We start from the raw sequence: 17,293 nt of genomic DNA, 5'->3' as shown, positions 1-17,293 counted from the left end.
CCAGTTATTCATGAAATTTTATCATAATCCACCCCCACTCTGTGCAATCTCAGAGTCCCCTCAACCATTTAAACATTGTAAAATCCATTTGGGCATCACATAAACTTTGGAAATAAACTGGGCCAGTAATTCTCACCATTTCACAGATGAGGAAAGTGAAGTCCCAGCCCAGAACCTAGATCTTCTCAGGGGCCGACACCCTGTCTCAGTAAACCATTCCCTGAGGCCTCACCCTTTCTGAGGGAGTATGGCCTCTGTGTCACACCCGGGCTGGAGCGCAGGGGGTTGGGAGACAGGCAGCCCAGCGTGACCTCTGCCCACTTCTACTTGCTGGCCCTCAGATGCAGAGTCTGTACGCATTTGATGAGGAGGAGACTGAGATGAGGAACCAAGTTGTAGAAGACCTGAAGACGGCTCTCCGGACGCAGCCTATGAGGTGACTCAGTTTCCCCCTCTTGCTTCCTGCCGAGTCCCTTCACAGTTGGTTTCCTGCCTTCTCGAAGCCTTGTGCAGTGCTCTGCTCCCATGCTGGTCCTCCTGGCCAACTCTGTTTCACCTCACTTGAATTCCCAGCCCCTGCTCCTCTCCCGGGAGCATGCAAGGGCTTGGGAGGAGGGGACAGAAACCTGGGAAAGTGGGATAAACCTCAGGACCTGAGGAGCTCTCTAAAGAGGAATCAAGGGCAAGTGCTTTTTAAAATTTATTGATTTATTTTTGGTGAGGGGATAGAATAGGAGGGTGACCAAATGGACAAGGTGCATAAGAAAGGGTCTGAGGATAAGGGGCAGGGTGACTGTCCCATCCAGGAAAGAAGGATGTGTGGGTAGAGAAGTACTCCAACCACTAGAGGGTGGTAGTGTCTCTGGATGGGATTTGCCATCTAGAATGGGAGCAAGGCAGGCATGGAAAAGCCAGTGGAAGTCCTGGAGCCATAGGAGGACTCCTTTCCATTCCCAGGCCACAACGTGTGGGGCCCAAAGAGTCTCCTTGTATCTGAGTCTGCCCTATGGGGTGCTGGAACTGGCTTGTAACAGCTGGCAAGAGCAGACTGTCAAATTTTCAACAATTTTGTAAGCTGGTTGTTAAATATAGCTATGATTAAAATTTCAGTTATATAAATTTAAGATGCAATAAGTTATATCAAAACAAAGGTAATAAATACTTGAAACTCTTCAATCCCAAACTACCTAATTATTTTTCTACATTTTACTATAACGTATACTTTTGAGTTTATATGCATTGTATGTGCATGGTGGAAACGCTATGAAATATGCATCTCTTCCCAACTCTATGTTCAATGACGTCACATCAGTAGCTTGAAATTGGCTATGCTAGGAGTATTTACACCAGGGAAATGAGCAAACAATCAAGAGCTCCCTGCCCCACAATGAGCTAGCCATCTGTTGGGTGGGGGTATATATGTTGTCTGAGCTGAGCTCTCTCCCCAGGAGACTAGAAACAGCCTCAAGACGAATGGGAGCATACTAATTGTATCTTGACATCCTGGTAGGGGTGGGGTTCTGCAACGGGGACGGGATAGAGGAAAGGATGAGGTGGTCAGGAAATAAAGGAGTTGAGGGGAAGTTTCCAGGTTTGTTTCCTACCCCAATTTATGGTAATTTCCCTTAATAATATTCTGATAACAAAAGTTAAACATTGTCATTGTGGAAATTTTATGGAATGCAGAAAAGTATACAATAGAAAAAAGTAAAAAATACCTATGTTAACTTAGTTTGAGAGCACATTCTTTTATTTTCTAGGTGTATTTGTACAATAACATAAACACAAATACACTTGGGATAAGGAGTAATGTTATTTATAGTAATTTTCTTAATTAAATAATTTCTTAAATAATTTATTAATTTTCTTAATAATCATTAATTATTTTACTAAATCAAGGGTGCATGTGTGTTCACGTGCCATGGACATCTGGCACCCAGGTGAAACCTATGGAGTGCTTCTCAGAAATAATGTTTTGAATAATAGAAAGACAGGATGAAAAAAATCAATTAAAATACAGCTACAAATAATAAAAGTGAGATGGCAGTCAATTGTGCTTCTTTACATCTTAAATAGCAAGAGCTAGCTGCAAGTCTGATAACCATCATAATTTTCAAGTACTGATGAGTGTAAATGGTATTTTGAGATACCTGCAACAGCTGTAATTTGGTATGAAAATAGCTGTGATTTCTTTGGGTGACAAAGTCACAGATTGTGCTACTACTACTGTCATTTATTGCCTACATTCATCATTGAGGAAAATGCTAAATTTTAATTAGGAGTTACCAAAAATAAAAATGTAATTTTCTTTTCCCACCCAAGTCCTTGGATCTGTGAATGCTATCCACAGATTCTTCAGCAGAACACAGACTCCAAATTAAGAATCCCTGAACTAAATGGGTTTTAATATATTTTTATTTATTTTTTGCTAACATTCAAGATATCTGCTATTTTCTTTAGGATCCCTTGAAATGTAGCTTCCCTAGGCTTGACCCCTTGACTTGAGGACTCTTCCTTCCTGTCTGGGAGCCCTCTCTCCATCCTCACTGGAGAGTAGTGTTCAGGTTTAACAGTTCTGATAATTATCATGATCGTCTCCTTCACATTCATACTATTTTAGCTATGCAACTGACAATGATATACAAATGCATAGTATTTAAAATGCAAATAAGATGCAAGTCTTTTGTGAAGATGATAGGATTTCAGTGCTTTAGATAAACTACAAATGAATCAAGTGGCTACTGTAGGTGGAACAGGTGCATGGTGGTACACAGGTAAGGGGGTAACTATTTGCAAAGTGTACGCAGAATCCTATGCAAATACAATCTATTTTATTTGTTAATGGCTCTGATTTGTAGATTTGTGACCCGCTTCATTGAGCTGGAGGGCTTGACCTGTCTGCTAAATTTCCTCCGGAGCATGGACCACGCCACCTGTGAGAGCCGCATCCACACCTCCCTCATCGGCTGCATCAAAGCATTGATGAACAACTCCCAGGGGCGGGCGCATGTGCTGGCGCAGCCAGAGGCCATCAGTACCATAGCCCAGAGTCTGCGCACAGAGAACAGCAAGACCAAGGTGGCTGTGCTGGAGATCCTGGGTGCTGTGTGCCTCGTGCCTGGCGGCCACAAGAAGGTGCTACAGGCCATGCTGCATTACCAGGTGTATGCAGCGGAGCGAACCCGCTTCCAGGTGAGGGGCCTGGCTGGAAGTGTGATTCCAGCTGGGTGCGGCAGGGGTGTCACATGTGAGTGAGAGCCTGAAGATTCTTTTAGTGGGAACTAGGGGAAAAGGAAGGTAATGTGGGCTGCATGCCTGCTCCTGGAAGGTAATAGGCGAAGAGTACTGGGGCCTGGAAGGCGTGCATCAAAACACATGCAGAGCCTTAAGAGTTGTAAGTTTGGCTGGGAAATGGATTTGTCCTCCTTACTGGCCAGTAGGTTCCTGGGGATGCTGGAATATTGGCCTGCATTACTTTTGTGGCTCTACATCTCACCTCAACACCTGGCTCAAGATAGGGGCTCAGTCAAGAATTGTTGAATTGAGTGCAATTGCTGAGATCGAGATTTTAGGTGCTATGCTTGGGCCAGTCCTTAATGTGGGACACTGGGACCATCCCTGGGAGCTTCAGCCATGCTATTCTCTTTTCTTTCCCTGACCTGCCCAGAAAAGTATCAATGAGATGAGCAGTAAATATGAAGTGTCTTAGCACAGTGCCTGGTACAGAGTAAGTCCATGTGGACATGAACTGATGTTACAAAGTATATGGTTTATTGCCAAAAACTGGGTCCTGACTCTTTGCAGAAGATGGAAAAGGGATACAAGAGGTGTCCATGCCATAAGGGAGCTAGGCAGGGAATACATATGAGCTGTAAACAGCTGGAGCATGATTATAAAGCAGCACTGGAGCACTGCTCAACCACGTAGGCCAAGCCCCAAAGGCTGAGTGGAGAGGGAGCGAAGCAGCACTGACAGGTGTGGAGAGGCAAGGGACTTTTCCAGGCAGAGGTAAGGTTTGGGGCAGCCCAGAATACATTGGACAGACCTGATTGGGTGGAGAGAGCAGATGGGGCATTCTAGGTAGCAGAGGCGGCAGGAGTTATGGTGCAAAGGCCGCACTTGTAGGAGACTCAGCCTTCTCCTCCTGCTCTGCCCTGCATTTCCACCCAGACCCTGCTGAACGAACTAGACCGAAGTTTGGGCCGGTACCGGGATGAAGTGAATCTGAAAACAGCCATCATGTCCTTCATCAATGCTGTCCTCAATGCTGGAGCTGGAGAGGTAAGGTGCCTTCTCCTTGTCCTTGCTGTTCCCTGATTTTCTGGACCTGGGGTAGACTGTGTGAGTGTGTTGCTTCCCCAATAATTGTTTTTGACGTTAAATCTGGGAGGGCTCCTGGGGAGTTGCCTCATAGGTAGCATTATGCATTGTAGACAGACCCAGAGCTTAATGATGGCTCAGGGTGGTGGGGAATCATGGATGGGACGAGGGTGAGTTTGGGCCCTGGTTTGTAGAGATCTGTTTCTGGATTGTTTTCTGGTTGGCTGGTTATGCTCTTCTAGTGCCTTCTGTTAGGTGTGCCTTCCGGTTTCCCTTCCTTTAGGGTCAGAATGGGATTCTCGAAGTATAAACCTACTAACAGGTGGGGCTTGGTGGCTCATGCCTGTAATCCCAGCACTTTGAGAGTCTGAGGCGGGTGGATCACCTGAGGTTAGGAGTTTGAGATCAGCCTGGTCAACAGGGTAAAACCCCGTCTCTACTAAAAAAATACAAAAATTAGCTGAGCATGATGGCAGGCATCTGTAATCCCAACTACTTGAGAGGCTGAGGCAGAAGAATCACTTGAACCTGGGAGATGGAGGTTGTAGTGAGCTGAGATCGTGCCATTGCATTTTAGCCTGGGTGACAAGAATGAAACTCTGTCTCAAAGGGGGAAAAAAAGCAGCAGTAGAAGAACTTGCAGATCAGGTGAACCTTCCAAATTCTAAGGCGATTAGATGCCCTGGTCAAGGTTAACCTGAAGGACAGAAGGGGCAAAGGGAGCAATTTAATGATCTTTACTTTCCCCTCTTTTCTGCCAGCATACTTTTTTTTTTTTTTAACAATTACTCCTTATGCCCTGGGTTAGGGAAGGCTGGTTAGGGGAACAGTCTCCCCCTCAGATGCTAATATCACGTTTGTTGGTACGAGCGTCTCATGGCTGGCGTGTGCTCTGATTAGCTGGTAACCACACGTCATCACATGACTATGACAAGTGTCATCCCTGTAGATTATAGTCATGTTATGCCCATTTCACGAATGGGGAAACTAAAGCTTTCCCAAGGTCATAAAACTAGATCCAAGATCTGTCTGATTCCAAAGCTTGTGCTCCATGTCACTCTACGACACTGCTCTTCGATGCTGAAGGTGAAAACTGGCAAGGGGCTTGAAGGAAGTGGGGCAGGAGGCCTAAAAGAAGCTGGGCAGTGGGCTTGCTTTAGACTAAGAAATAATAAGGTCTCCGTTCTTTCTTGGAACTCTGGGACTTGAAGCAGCTCCAGGTGAGTTTGCTGTGGGAGATGTGATGGGTCTGTGGCTGGGGTGGTGATGAGGGCTCCACTGGGGATGTTGTGGAAATTGAGATCTGCCAATGAGTCTGGCCCTCCCTTGGTGACCCCCAGGATAATCTGGAGTTCCGCCTACATCTACGGTATGAATTCCTGATGCTGGGGATACAGCCTGTGATTGACAAGCTCCGGCAACATGAAAATGCTATCCTGGACAAGTAAGTTCCAAGCACCCATCTGGGAGGGACAGTGTCTCAGTGGGGGATGGTTGGGACCTTTGTGAAGGCTGCCCTTCCCTCTGGACACTAGCTGCCATACCCAGCAGAGATTCAGAATCAGCTCTGTGGGGGGCAGGTGTGCCCTTGCCTGTCCTCTTTGCTGACCTGTGTCTCATCTCTGATGTTATAGGCAGGTCAACCCAGTAGCCCTCCACCACTTCAGGACTGCCCCCTGGGAGGCATGTGGAAATATGTGAGGATGTTCTTTTGGTTTTCAAACTGGTTGGTGGCAGGCAATACTGGTGCTGGTTGTTGATGGCCAGGAATGCTAACTTTCCAGCAGTACCTTCCTGCTCAACGAAGAAATGTTCTGCCCAAAATGCTTGCTATAAAGCCCTTGTTGATCCAAGGGCACAGTTGTATTCCCAGTGATACCAGTGAGGCCCCTCTGGTTCTGTTCCATTAGTTTAGGCTAGTTTTATTACACTAGGTTTAAAGGGAGAGAGAATGGATCCTTTTGAGGTGGAATGAGTGGATATGTGCATGGGGATAGAAAATGAGGAGACATTAGTTTTGAGGGCTGACTTGGAGACTCTGTGAAAATACTGGGGAAAATAGATGTATGGCTGTTGTCCTCGACTGAGAGTGATTTTTATCACCCCGGAGACATTGGGCATTGCCTGGAGACATTACATTCTTGCTTGTCACACTAGGGGGTGCTGCTGGCATCTAGTGGGTAGATGCTGAGATGCTGCTAAACATCCTCACATATCAGCCTCCTACAACTCGGGATAATCAAGCCCAAAATGTCAATAGTGCCAATATAGAAGCCCAATCTAAGGTGAAGGGACCCTGGATTGGCCTCCCTGAAGGAAGGTCATGGGATCTTATAAAGGGCAGACAATGCGTGTCCAACAAATAGCTGCTTCTTTCCCATTTTGCCTTCATCTTGCTTGAATGAAACTTTCAGATTTAGCCAGTGGGGGGCTCGAAGGGGCTGTAACCCTCAACCAAAGGTGTGTCCTGGCTGTAATGTCTACTCTGTCTGTCTCCCCATTCTGTCTAGACATTTAGACTTCTTCGAGATGGTCCGGAATGAGGATGACCTGGAGCTAGCCAGGAGGTTTGACATGGTGAGGAGCTGGCAGGGTGGAGCAATTACTATAGGGTAGCAGGGTTCCCTGCCTGTGGATTTCCCAGGATCACAAAACTAGATCCAAGATCTGTCTGATTCCAAAGCTTGTGCTCCATGTCACTCTACAACACTGCTCTTCGATGCTGAAGACGAAAACTGGCAAGGGGCTTGAAGGAAGTGGGGCAGGAGGCCTAAAAGAAGCTGGGCAGTGGGCTTGCTTTAGACTAAGAAATAATAAGGTCTCTGTTCTTTCTTGGAACTCTGGGACTTGAAGCAGCTCCAGGTGAGTTTGCTGTGGGAGATGTGATTGAGGAGCTGTAAAAAAAGGCCCCACAGCCACTTTTCTAGACCCTGTGCTGTGGCAGAGCTGGTGTGGGCTGGTTCCCTGGTGGGTACCCTCATGGCCAGGTCCTGTGATTAGTCACAGTTCTCTGTAGAAACACAGCCAATAGGATACACATATAGAGATAGAGAGGTGAGAGGGCATTTATTAGGGGGATTGGCTTACACAATTATGAAGGCTGAGAAATCCCATGATAGGCTAGAGTTATTGCATGGAGAAACAGGGAGGCCAGTAGCATAGCTCAGTCCAAGGTCAAGGGCCTGAGAACCTCAGGGGCCACTGGAGCACATTCTGGAGTCCAAAGGCTGGAGAGCTTGCAGCTCTGACGTCCAAGGGCAGGAAGAAGAGGGTGTCCTGGCTCCAGAAGAAGGGGAGAAAATTCACCTTTCCTCGGCCTTGTTCTCTCCAGGCCCTAGGCTGATTGGATGGTGAGGACCCCACGGGGTAGAGGGATGGCAGTATGGTAGTAGGGTTCCAGGTGGCCCCACAGCCATTTCTCCAGGCCCCGTGCTGTGGTGGAGCTGGTGTGGGATCTTACTTACTCAGTCCCCTGATTCAAATGCCAGTCTTTTTGGGAAACACCCTCAGCCACACCCAGAAAGAATGCTTTACCAGCTCCCTGGGTATCCCTTAATTCAGTAAAGTTGACACCTCAAATGAACCATTCATTCCACTTTCAGAGCCTTGGTAGTATGCTGACTGTGGAAGTCTTCCCTAGGAAGGCATCTGCCTTGGAGGAGACTGAAACCCTCAAGCAAAGGGAGCAAGTTACTGCATGTGATTAGTCTCAAATACCTTTCCTGGGCTGACTTTCCCCTGCCTTCCAGCAACTTCCTGAGTCCCTTCTCCCCATCGCTAACCAGATCATGCTTAGCAAACTAAATTGTATTTTCATTTTAGCCTCAGCAACCCTGAAAGCACACAGCTCTGCTTTATTGTATTACAAAATCCCTATCCAAATAGAAAGCTACTTTTGGGTGGTGCTTCACAGTCACTGAGTGCCTCCCATTATATTTTCACAAAAGCCCTGGATTTATAGATACAGAAACAGAGGTTAGAAGGGATAAGCAGCTTGCCTGTCATCACACAACTAAAGCGTAGATCTGGGGTTTGGACCTGTGCCACGTGCCACCTGCTACTTTGAATCTTCTGTGCCCCTGCTCCCTTCCCTGAGTTTGGATCAGTAGTTCTCAAGCAGGGGCGATTTGGCTCTCCTCTCCCCCTGGGGACATTTGCAATGTCTGGAGACATTTTTACTTGTGTGAGGGGGTGCCACTGGCAGCTACTAGGGAGAGGCTGGGGTGCTGATACACAACCTGCAATGCACAGGGCAGCCCTACAACAAATAGTTATCTGACTCAAAATGCCAATAGTGCCGAGACTGAAACTCTAGTTTATATAATGGATTATCTCCTTCTTCCTTTTCTTTGTCTTTCTCTTTTTAAGCCTGGGCCAGAGGCAGGGGAAGAAAACCTCTCCTGTGAGACAGGGCGTAGTGGATGGAAGTAGGGTCTTCTCTCCCCTGCTGCCTTCCTCTGCTGCCTACCTCCCCCAGTTCACTGTACCCTCTTCTCTCCCAGGTCCACATCGACACCAAGAGTGCTTCCCAGATGTTTGAGCTGATCCACAAGAAGCTGAAGTACACGGAGGCCTACCCCTGCCTGCTCTCTGTGCTGCACCACTGCCTGCAGATGCCCTGTGAGTACCCTGCGCTTGCTGCTTCCCTCGGCTAGCCTAAGTCTTGCCTTGGGGCAGGCTGAGACAGGACTTTGGGACCTCCCTGGACTGGGGAGTCTGACCACATCTTCCTGCACACTTGATTTTGGAAGGCCAGGCCCCATGACTGAGGCCCCTGCATTTCCTTCCCTCCTTGGGGTCAGGTCTTCCACCGTCATCTGGGGAAGGAGCTGGGGACTTGGCCCTGAGCAACTCCAACATCCTAGTCCAAAGACAGTAGCTGGATCATTGCAAAATTAAATAGCTCTGGCTTTCTGCTCATGATGGGGGAGTGATCAGTCACGTTGGCGAGTTCCAGAAAGTTTTGTGCTTAGGGGAGTAGCACAGATGTGGAATGAACATGGTTGTTTTTTTTCTTAAAGTTTTATCAACTCCTTCATCTAGTGCTTGTTGGCTTCCACCCTTACACTCTTGCCCCTGCTTCTGGCTACAAATACCAAATGTCAGCATGTACGGAGCAGATGGCTAAGTTCTTAAGATCCAGGTGTGCACAGTGATTGAATAAATTGTACATAATTGCTAATAGCCACTCCAGAATGCACTTCTAAATGAGCTTTAACTGTGCCACTTGGTACTTAAGCTTTTCACAAGAGACTGTTTTGAAAACAATGTGGCCCACCATAGTAGTTGATGCTGGTGGCGGTGGTGGTGCCAGCAATCATAGTGACCGTGATGACAACTGTGACTGATTGCCAACTCTGGGCAGGCACGATGTGAGGTCCTTTGGCACATCATCTCTGCACACTAGAATAACCTAAGGAATACACATTATTATGTCCAGTTGAATAGTGAATGAACCTGAGGCTCAGCGAGATCTTTACCTACAGAAAGAATTTTGGTTTTGGGGGCGGTGGTCGAGGGTTGAGATAAAGCACGTTCTGCCTCTGTGAGCTAATGACCTGGCTTTCCATGATTTTGCTGGGTGAAAGGTAGATGGAAAATGATACCACGTTGCAATGCATGTGTCAGTAGACTGGTGGAAAGGATAGATGCAGTGACCTGAATTAAGAAGCTATCAGTTCTCCAAAGCTCATCCCAGAACGTCTTCATGGAAGGCACAGAAATCCCTGGGAAACCTAACTTCTTGTGCTCCAAGGGATTTCTGTGTTGGCTGGTCCATGGGCAGTGTGAATGGGTTCCTCTACTCTGCCCTAAAATGGGGCTTTGCAGACTTGATCTTCTACCTTGTAGGCATTGTGGTTTGACTTTGATGTCTGGATTGCACTTGTTGGCTTTTTATGGTAGTCAATAGGGATAAAGTGCTAGGGATCAAGGACCAAGAAAAGAGAGTGTGTGGTTATCACATAAAAAGGAAGTCCATGTCCAGGAAGATGACTTTCATTAGAGGCGATGAGAGTGAGGCCCTGTGAGATCACACACAACACACTATGCCTTTACCTTCATAGTTCCAGGTCACTTCCACAAGAAATCTTCTCGAATCCCATTAAGCACTTCTCTAACCCATTTTGACTCTCAGTGCACACCTGTAATCGGTTTCCATCCATCTTTCTGTGTAGAGTAGTAGTGTGGATAATCCTAAAATCTTTTTTTTTTTTTTAAAAAAAGCCTCTCTGGAGACTTCATTATTCAGCATGTAGTATTTTGGAGCAGGTGGTTTTTATAGATAATGTAAAAAGCAATCTGCATTTCCAGGGCATAGTGTGCCCAGGGTCCAAACAAGGAAGAAAGGCAGACAGAAAGCATTTCAGGGAGTAGAGAAATATATTGGGGAGGTGGCTGACACATTCATAGATGTCTAGTTGCCAATAATCAAGAGATGACTGAATTAGTGAGTTGCTATTATCAGCAATGGCATTGCCTCTTTCTCCAGTCTGGGAGCTTACCATGGGTGGAGAAGGGCATGCCCCACCAGCCAGAGCCCAGGCAGTGACTCTAGGGCAGGGGCAGGGGACTCCACGGCTCAGGAAAGATATGATACCTGTCATCCCTCAGACAAGCGGAACGGCGGCTACTTCCAGCAGTGGCAGCTCCTGGACCGCATCCTCCAGCAGATTGTCCTCCAGGATGAGCGGGGTGTGGACCCTGACCTGGCTCCCTTGGAGAACTTCAATGTCAAGAACATCGTCAACATGTGAGCAGTGGCTAGCATTTGCCCTGTCTTCCTTCACCTTCCTCATCTCTCTCCTGCTCTGGGCTCACCAGTGAAACCTCAGCTCCCTTTCACAAGCCAGACATCCCCAAATGGGTCTTGGGCAGCACTGTCCAATAGAACTATAGTAAGCTAATGAAAAAAGTGGCATATTGCTACTGTTCAGTGTGGCAGCCAAATTATTGAGTACTTGACACGTGGCTAGTATGACCAAGGAACTGAATCTTAAATGTTGTTTTGTTTAAGTTTGAATAGCCACATGACACATGGCTAGTGATTACTCTCTTGGACAGCCAGCACAGGTGTATTGGGCATGTTCTCGACTTTCAATGGTCCACTGCATGGGTTGGCTAGATGGCGAATTTAAACGCATTAACATAGAACAAGGGTCAGCAAACTATGGTGCGTGGGCTGACTCCAGTCCTCCAACTTATTTGTGTATGGCCCATGAACTAGTAATAATTTTTACATTTTGTTTATTATTTTATTTTATTTTTTGAGACAGAGTCTCACTCTGCCGCATAGGCTGGAGTGCAGTGGTGCAATCTCAGCTCACTGCAACCTCTGCCGCCGAAGTTCAAGCGATTCTCCTGCCTCAGCCTCCCATGTAGCTGGGATTACAGGTGCCTACCACCGCACCTGGCTAATTTTTGTAGTTTTAGTAGAGATGGGGTTTCACCAGCTTGGCCAGGCTTGTCTTGAACTCCTGACTTTGTGATCTACCCACCTCCGCCTCCCAAAGTGCTGGGATTACTTTTTACATTTAAACAACAAACACAAGTATATGCGACAGAGACTGTTCATGGCATGTAAAACCTAAAATATGTACTCTGGACTTTTATAGAAAGTTTGCTGACCGCTGACATAGAGCATGGCCATTTGATCACGAGGTTGCTGGATGAGGTTGTCAGAGCCTAAGACCTTCCGGTTTACCATATTTTATTGACCTTGGATAGAGAAACAAAGAGAAACAAATTTAAATTTACATCAATTAATAATAAGGCCTTACATTAACATTCTAATTTTTAATATTAAGCTTTTACTTAACTTTCAGTATGAGTTTGAGCCATTTGTCCTTAAGGAGATAAATTGGCTCTCAGTGATTCATTATGTTGCGTTCCGAAGCCAAGTAGAAAATTATTTTCCAGCTATTCTTGCTACTGTTTTCATTTGCACAGTCAGATATTGATGTAGTTGAACTCCTCAATGGTATGCTGGACAAGTGCAACTGGGAAAGTGATCAAAAGGTAACTCTAGTGTTATTTTCTACTAATTTGTTACACCATTTCGTAGGCAATCTTCTCCACTGCCAGAGGATAAAAACTCCTCAGGTCCAATTAGGTTTTTATTCCTTCCTGGGTAACAGAAGTCCTAAGATCACTTTAAAGTGCAACATAGACTGAAATATGACATTCTAGACACGATTTAGCCTTAAATCTTTCTCCTCCACCAGCTGGGGCCAGGCAACTAGAATGGAAAGGGCGCATGTATGTGTGTGTGCATGTGTGTATGTGTGTGTGTGTGCATGTGTGTATATGTGTGTGTGCATGTGTGCACATATGTATGTGTGTGATATCTGTCACCTTTGCTCTGTTGTTTACCCTGTAGCCTCTTCTATCTCCCACATCGCCTTTCCACTAACCGGTCTGACCCTCTGAAGAGGCAGCCTGGGGACAGGAAAGAAAAAGGGAAAAGGTCTTACTTGATAAGATAATTTAATAAACAGGCTCCCTGCTCTCTGGCTTTGGCATATGGGTAAAGACGTCAGTGTGTTTCTGGAACCTTAAGAAGTTCCTTGCTGGGTGCCTTTCACTACAAAACCCAGCTTGCTGGCTGTGCAGGACTTTTGTTCCTGCTGGCTGGCTGCTTCCAGCCCTTCCATCACCCCCTGGTTCCCTGGCAATCCAGTGCCTGTAGACTTACGGTATAGATGTTCCCATCTTCTGCTCAGGTGGATCCCTTGCACAGGACTTGTAATAGCTGCACCCCAGTTCCTCCACGAGACATACATGTGACCCATGGGCAAACCTCATGCTATCTCCTGTGCCAACAAACTCTAGGAGTGCCTGCAGGGCCCCTCACAGCAATGTTCTCCTTCTTTTGTTCCCAGGACTTTGCTTGGCTCCAAGTAGGGCCCCAGTCTACTCTGCCTCCCTCCCAACGTAGGAGAACATGGGTCAAAACTCTTGGAGATGGCCCCCAAAAACCACTTCCCTGGTGAAGGAGATAGCATCTTGGGGATAATAGCAGTGGCCCTCTTCAACTAAATGTCTTCACCAAATACTCTTCCTCTCTGTACTCTGTTCTCTATGTCCTTGATGTGGTTGAAGGGGCCAAAAGTCGTGGGTCTAACTCTTCCACATTTTCAGATTTATAAAGGAAATGATTCTTGGGGTCTCACTTTGGGATCTCACCTCTGTTATGCCTTAGTGTCAAGGTAAAAGCTAAATTTTAACACTGTTTCAAGAGCTTGGCATGTTTCACCTGAACATACTCAGTCTGTTTTGCTGGTGCGGATGATGTCTGTTGCTCTTACACATTGGTCTTTGGAAGACGGGACCATGGAAGGACCAGTGTTTTGATCTCTTTTAGATGTAAGACCTATTTTCACAAGGAGGTGCAAGTCATGATACAACTCTTGGGAGCCTGAGGTTCAGTCCAAGTTCTACCATTAATTAGCTCTTGCCCTATTCCGGTTCTCTGAGCCTTAGTAGCTCCAGCTGTATCACAAAGGGGCTGGGTTATAAGGTATCTATAGGTCATTTCATCTCTCACGGTCTGCACAGACGCATAATGTGAATGGGGCAGGGGACCTGAAGAGACATCTGGGACGTCTAAATCCTAGCCTCTTGATGTGGCTGGACAGCCTCTTGATGTGGAGACCAGGGTCCCTGCCTGGAGGGTAGAGAGATGCTGTCTTCTGGGAAGCTGTGAGTCAGTGGTCAACAATCACATCGCCTCCTCCCTCTTCCCTCTATGCCCTGCCAGGCTCATCAATGAGAACGAAGTGAAACAGTGGCGAGACCAGGCAGAGAAATTCCGGAAAGGTGAGGGGCTTGGCCTAAGCCTGCTGTCCACTCGACATGCCTCTCCCTGTCCAACCCATAATTCCATGTCCTTCCAAGGAGGGGGCCACATTACTCACATTCTCTCCTTCTGTTTCCTCTCATGTCCCACCCCCATTCCAGAACATATGGAGCTCATAAGCCGTCTGGAGAGGAAGGAGCGGGAATGCGAGACCAAGACATTGGAGAAGGAAGAGATGATGCGGACGCTGAACAAGATGAAGGACAAGCTGGCCCGGGAGTCCCAGGAGCTGCGTCAGGCTCGGGGACAAGTGGCAGAGCTGGTAGCCCAGCTCAGCGAACTCTCAGTACGCAAGCTTCTCCCCCTTTACATAGTTGAGCCAGGACCCTGGGCTTCAGGACAGGGTGGGCAGAGCAGGTGTGGGGAGAGGCCAGGATAGAAGAGACCCCTGAGGCTGTATAGGTGGCACCTGTTAGTTAGAAAATTAATGTCCCTTCCTCCGGGTGACATGGTCCCAGGAAGCACACCTTGGACAACAGAGTGCAGTTGGAATTGGATCCCCCTCCCTCTCAGCTGCAGGCCTTGTGCAGTCAGTAACCTACACAACTGCATAGATCAATCCTGCTGTTGCATTGTGATGGCTGCGACTGATTGTACAATGCCTGTGTGTGACTTGTGTGTGTCTGTCTGTGGTGGTGGTGGTGTGTGTGTGTGTGAGATGTTTGGATGCAGAGAAAGAAAATGGGGCCAAATGTGTGTAGAAGGTAAGGGTAGGATTTAGGGTCTAGTATAGAAGAAGACTAGGAGTAAGGAGAGGAATCATAGTGGGGGACCCGAATGGCATCAGTGCTGATGGCTTTGTCCTTGCAATTTTTCTGTTTCCTCACAGACAGGCCCTGTATCTTCCCCACCACCCCCTGGGGGCCCACTCACCTTGTCTTCCTCAGTGACAACCAATGACCTGCCTCCACCCCCTCCTCCTCTGCCCTTTGCCTGTTGTCCCCCTCCCCCACCACCACCCCTTCCCCCTGGAGGACCCCCAATTCCCCCAGGTGCCCCACCTTGCCTCGGCATGGGCCTACCCCTCCCTCGGGACCCCTACTCCAGCAGTGATGTCCCACTCAGGAAAAAGCGTGTCCCCCAGCCTTCCCACCCGCTGAAGTCCTTCAACTGGGTGAAACTGAATGAGGTGAGCATCCGGGAAGGGGTCGGCAGGCCCATTCTTCCACAGTAGGGTGGTCAGCCTCAGAGACCACTTGCCCCTTATTTGCAGATCTCTACTCTGGGAGAGATGCTTGGCATGGGGCAGTGCTCACGTTGACAGCGTCGTCTGCAAATGGAATTTGTGTTTTTGCCCAGGCTTGATGGAGTCACAGGCGAGACAAACACTGAGTAGAATTCAAGGACGGGGTCCCATTGAAGGAAAGGATGGAAACATAAGCAAAGAGCTTGGGCCAACATCTAGGTTTTGGTAAAGATCAGGGCAGTGTATACAAAGGACTACAGAGTTGGATGGCAAGACATAGCCATATTGGCATCTTCCTGGGGGAAGCTGCATACGCTGGCCTCATGTCTGGACTAGCAGTGAGAGACCCTCATGAGTATATCCACTAATAATCACCAATCCCAGAACCACAGGTGGGGGTTGATTTCTCTGTTGGACTCTCATGAGCATAGAGATACCCTTGGTTGCATTAGACCTCTGGCAATCGAAGGCCGGTTCCAGCCTGGACCAAGGTTCTGGCAAGTCCTATTAGGAGGACTAGGAGCTTCCTCCTTGAGGTAAACACCTGCTTGGTCACTGGTTTCAGTTAGGCTGGCTCACTGGGCTTTGGAGCTGGGATGGATTCCACACTGACCTTTATCCTATGGGTGGTTGGACTAGCTCTTGGGGAACTCATAACTGTACCATTGTGTTTGAGCTTCAGTGAGCTCAAATGCAGAGTTAAGAGACGCAAGATTGCTAAGTAGGTGGTCAGCTATCTGTTGGGGGCTTTCTCCTGATGGTAGACCAGCTAGCCTGTCAATCTGAGGTCTGCTTTTGTAAAGCTTTGTTTTGGGGACTATGATAGATAGTAATAAAATGACATTGTCCTCTCAGAGCTTAGGATCTGCCGAATTAGGAAGCGTGTTTAAAGAAACACCTGGAGAGCCTGGAGATGAGTTAAGGGTGAGGCTCTAACCAAACCAGGTGTGGCTTTAGCGGTACGACCTGTCAGTCACTCAACTTGTCTGTAACTCAGTTGGCTCATGTGTGAATTGATCTCAAAGATCCCTTCTGCCTCTGGCTTTATGATCTGGGCGGAAAGATGAAGCATGGACACAGCCCATGTGTGGTTTCCTGGGCCTCTGATTACATCTCCGCCACCTGTTAGCAGCATTCAAAGCAAAGTTGTTGAGGCTGGTGACAGCTGCAGCACATAGTTTTGTCCTGTGGGTGCTCTGTGGCCATGAGGTCAGAAAGACAAACCGCACACGAGCAGGCCAACCGCTCTGCAGAACCAAAGGCCGCAGGCTGTGCGGAAAGGTTCATTGTTCGTGATCAGAGAATAACATTTTTTATTGTGGTAAAAAAAGAAATAACATTTTGTCTCCTATTGTCATAATTTATAATGTAAGGTTTTAAAAATGTAGCAAAAAGTTATGCACATCCATGATGAAGGAAGACAGCCAAGGCAAGTAATATTTTTGCAACATTTTCATCATATGAAGCTGTGTGCTCAGGAGTTTCTCTGGGTCCAGTAATAGTAAAATCTCTACAGATACCCCAGGGACCCAGAGCAGGCCAGAGTTTCATTTCTAGACTGGAGAGTGTGAGTTTGTAGACAGTGGGGGACATTTGGAGAAGCAGGGCAAGGTGAAAGGCTTTTGAATAACATTTGAGAATTTATCATCCCAATCCCAAGCTTTTAATTGTGTGACAGGGGCAGGATATAGAATCATCTGGGCTTCGGGTTCCGGATCTGTAAATGGGGCAATAATAATGTCCATCTCAAGAGATTACAGCCGGCTGTGGTGGCTCATGCCTGTAATCCCAGCACTTGGGGAGGCTGAGGTGGGTGGATCGTGAGGTCAGGAGTTCGGGACTAGCATGGCCAACATGATGAAACAGTCTTTACTAAAAAAAAAAAATACAGAAATTAGCCAGGCATGGTGGCGTGCACCTGTAATCCCAGC

At 47.3% G+C, this 17,293-nt stretch overlaps 1 protein-coding gene across 6 annotated transcripts in view; it reads left to right on the top strand.

Moving 5' to 3' along the window:
* The window catches only part of DAAM2 (dishevelled associated activator of morphogenesis 2), a 115,331-nt gene that overhangs the window by 74,561 nt on the left and 23,477 nt on the right, over window positions 1–17,293 (top strand). For all 6 annotated transcript variants that reach the window (XM_064361078.1, XM_064361074.1, XM_064361076.1 and 3 more), the window contains exons 5-14: window positions 342–436; window positions 2,859–3,192; window positions 4,171–4,281; window positions 5,661–5,764; window positions 6,831–6,897; window positions 8,823–8,940; window positions 10,933–11,071; window positions 14,078–14,136; window positions 14,278–14,462; window positions 15,006–15,305. In XM_064361078.1, coding sequence (XP_064217148.1) covers window positions 342–436; window positions 2,859–3,192; window positions 4,171–4,281; window positions 5,661–5,764; window positions 6,831–6,897; window positions 8,823–8,940; window positions 10,933–11,071; window positions 14,078–14,136; window positions 14,278–14,462; window positions 15,006–15,305 — 1,512 coding nt within the window. The remainder of the gene's footprint in view (window positions 1–341; window positions 437–2,858; window positions 3,193–4,170; window positions 4,282–5,660; window positions 5,765–6,830; window positions 6,898–8,822; window positions 8,941–10,932; window positions 11,072–14,077; window positions 14,137–14,277; window positions 14,463–15,005; window positions 15,306–17,293) is intronic.

Source organism: Aotus nancymaae, unplaced genomic scaffold (assembly GCF_030222135.1).
Source record: "Aotus nancymaae isolate 86718 unplaced genomic scaffold, 86718_ANA_hifiasm-v0.15.2.pri h1tg000040l, whole genome shotgun sequence".
NCBI classification, from domain to species: Eukaryota; Metazoa; Chordata; class Mammalia; order Primates; family Aotidae; genus Aotus; species Aotus nancymaae.
This window is presented reverse-complemented; position numbering and strand designations above follow the sequence as displayed.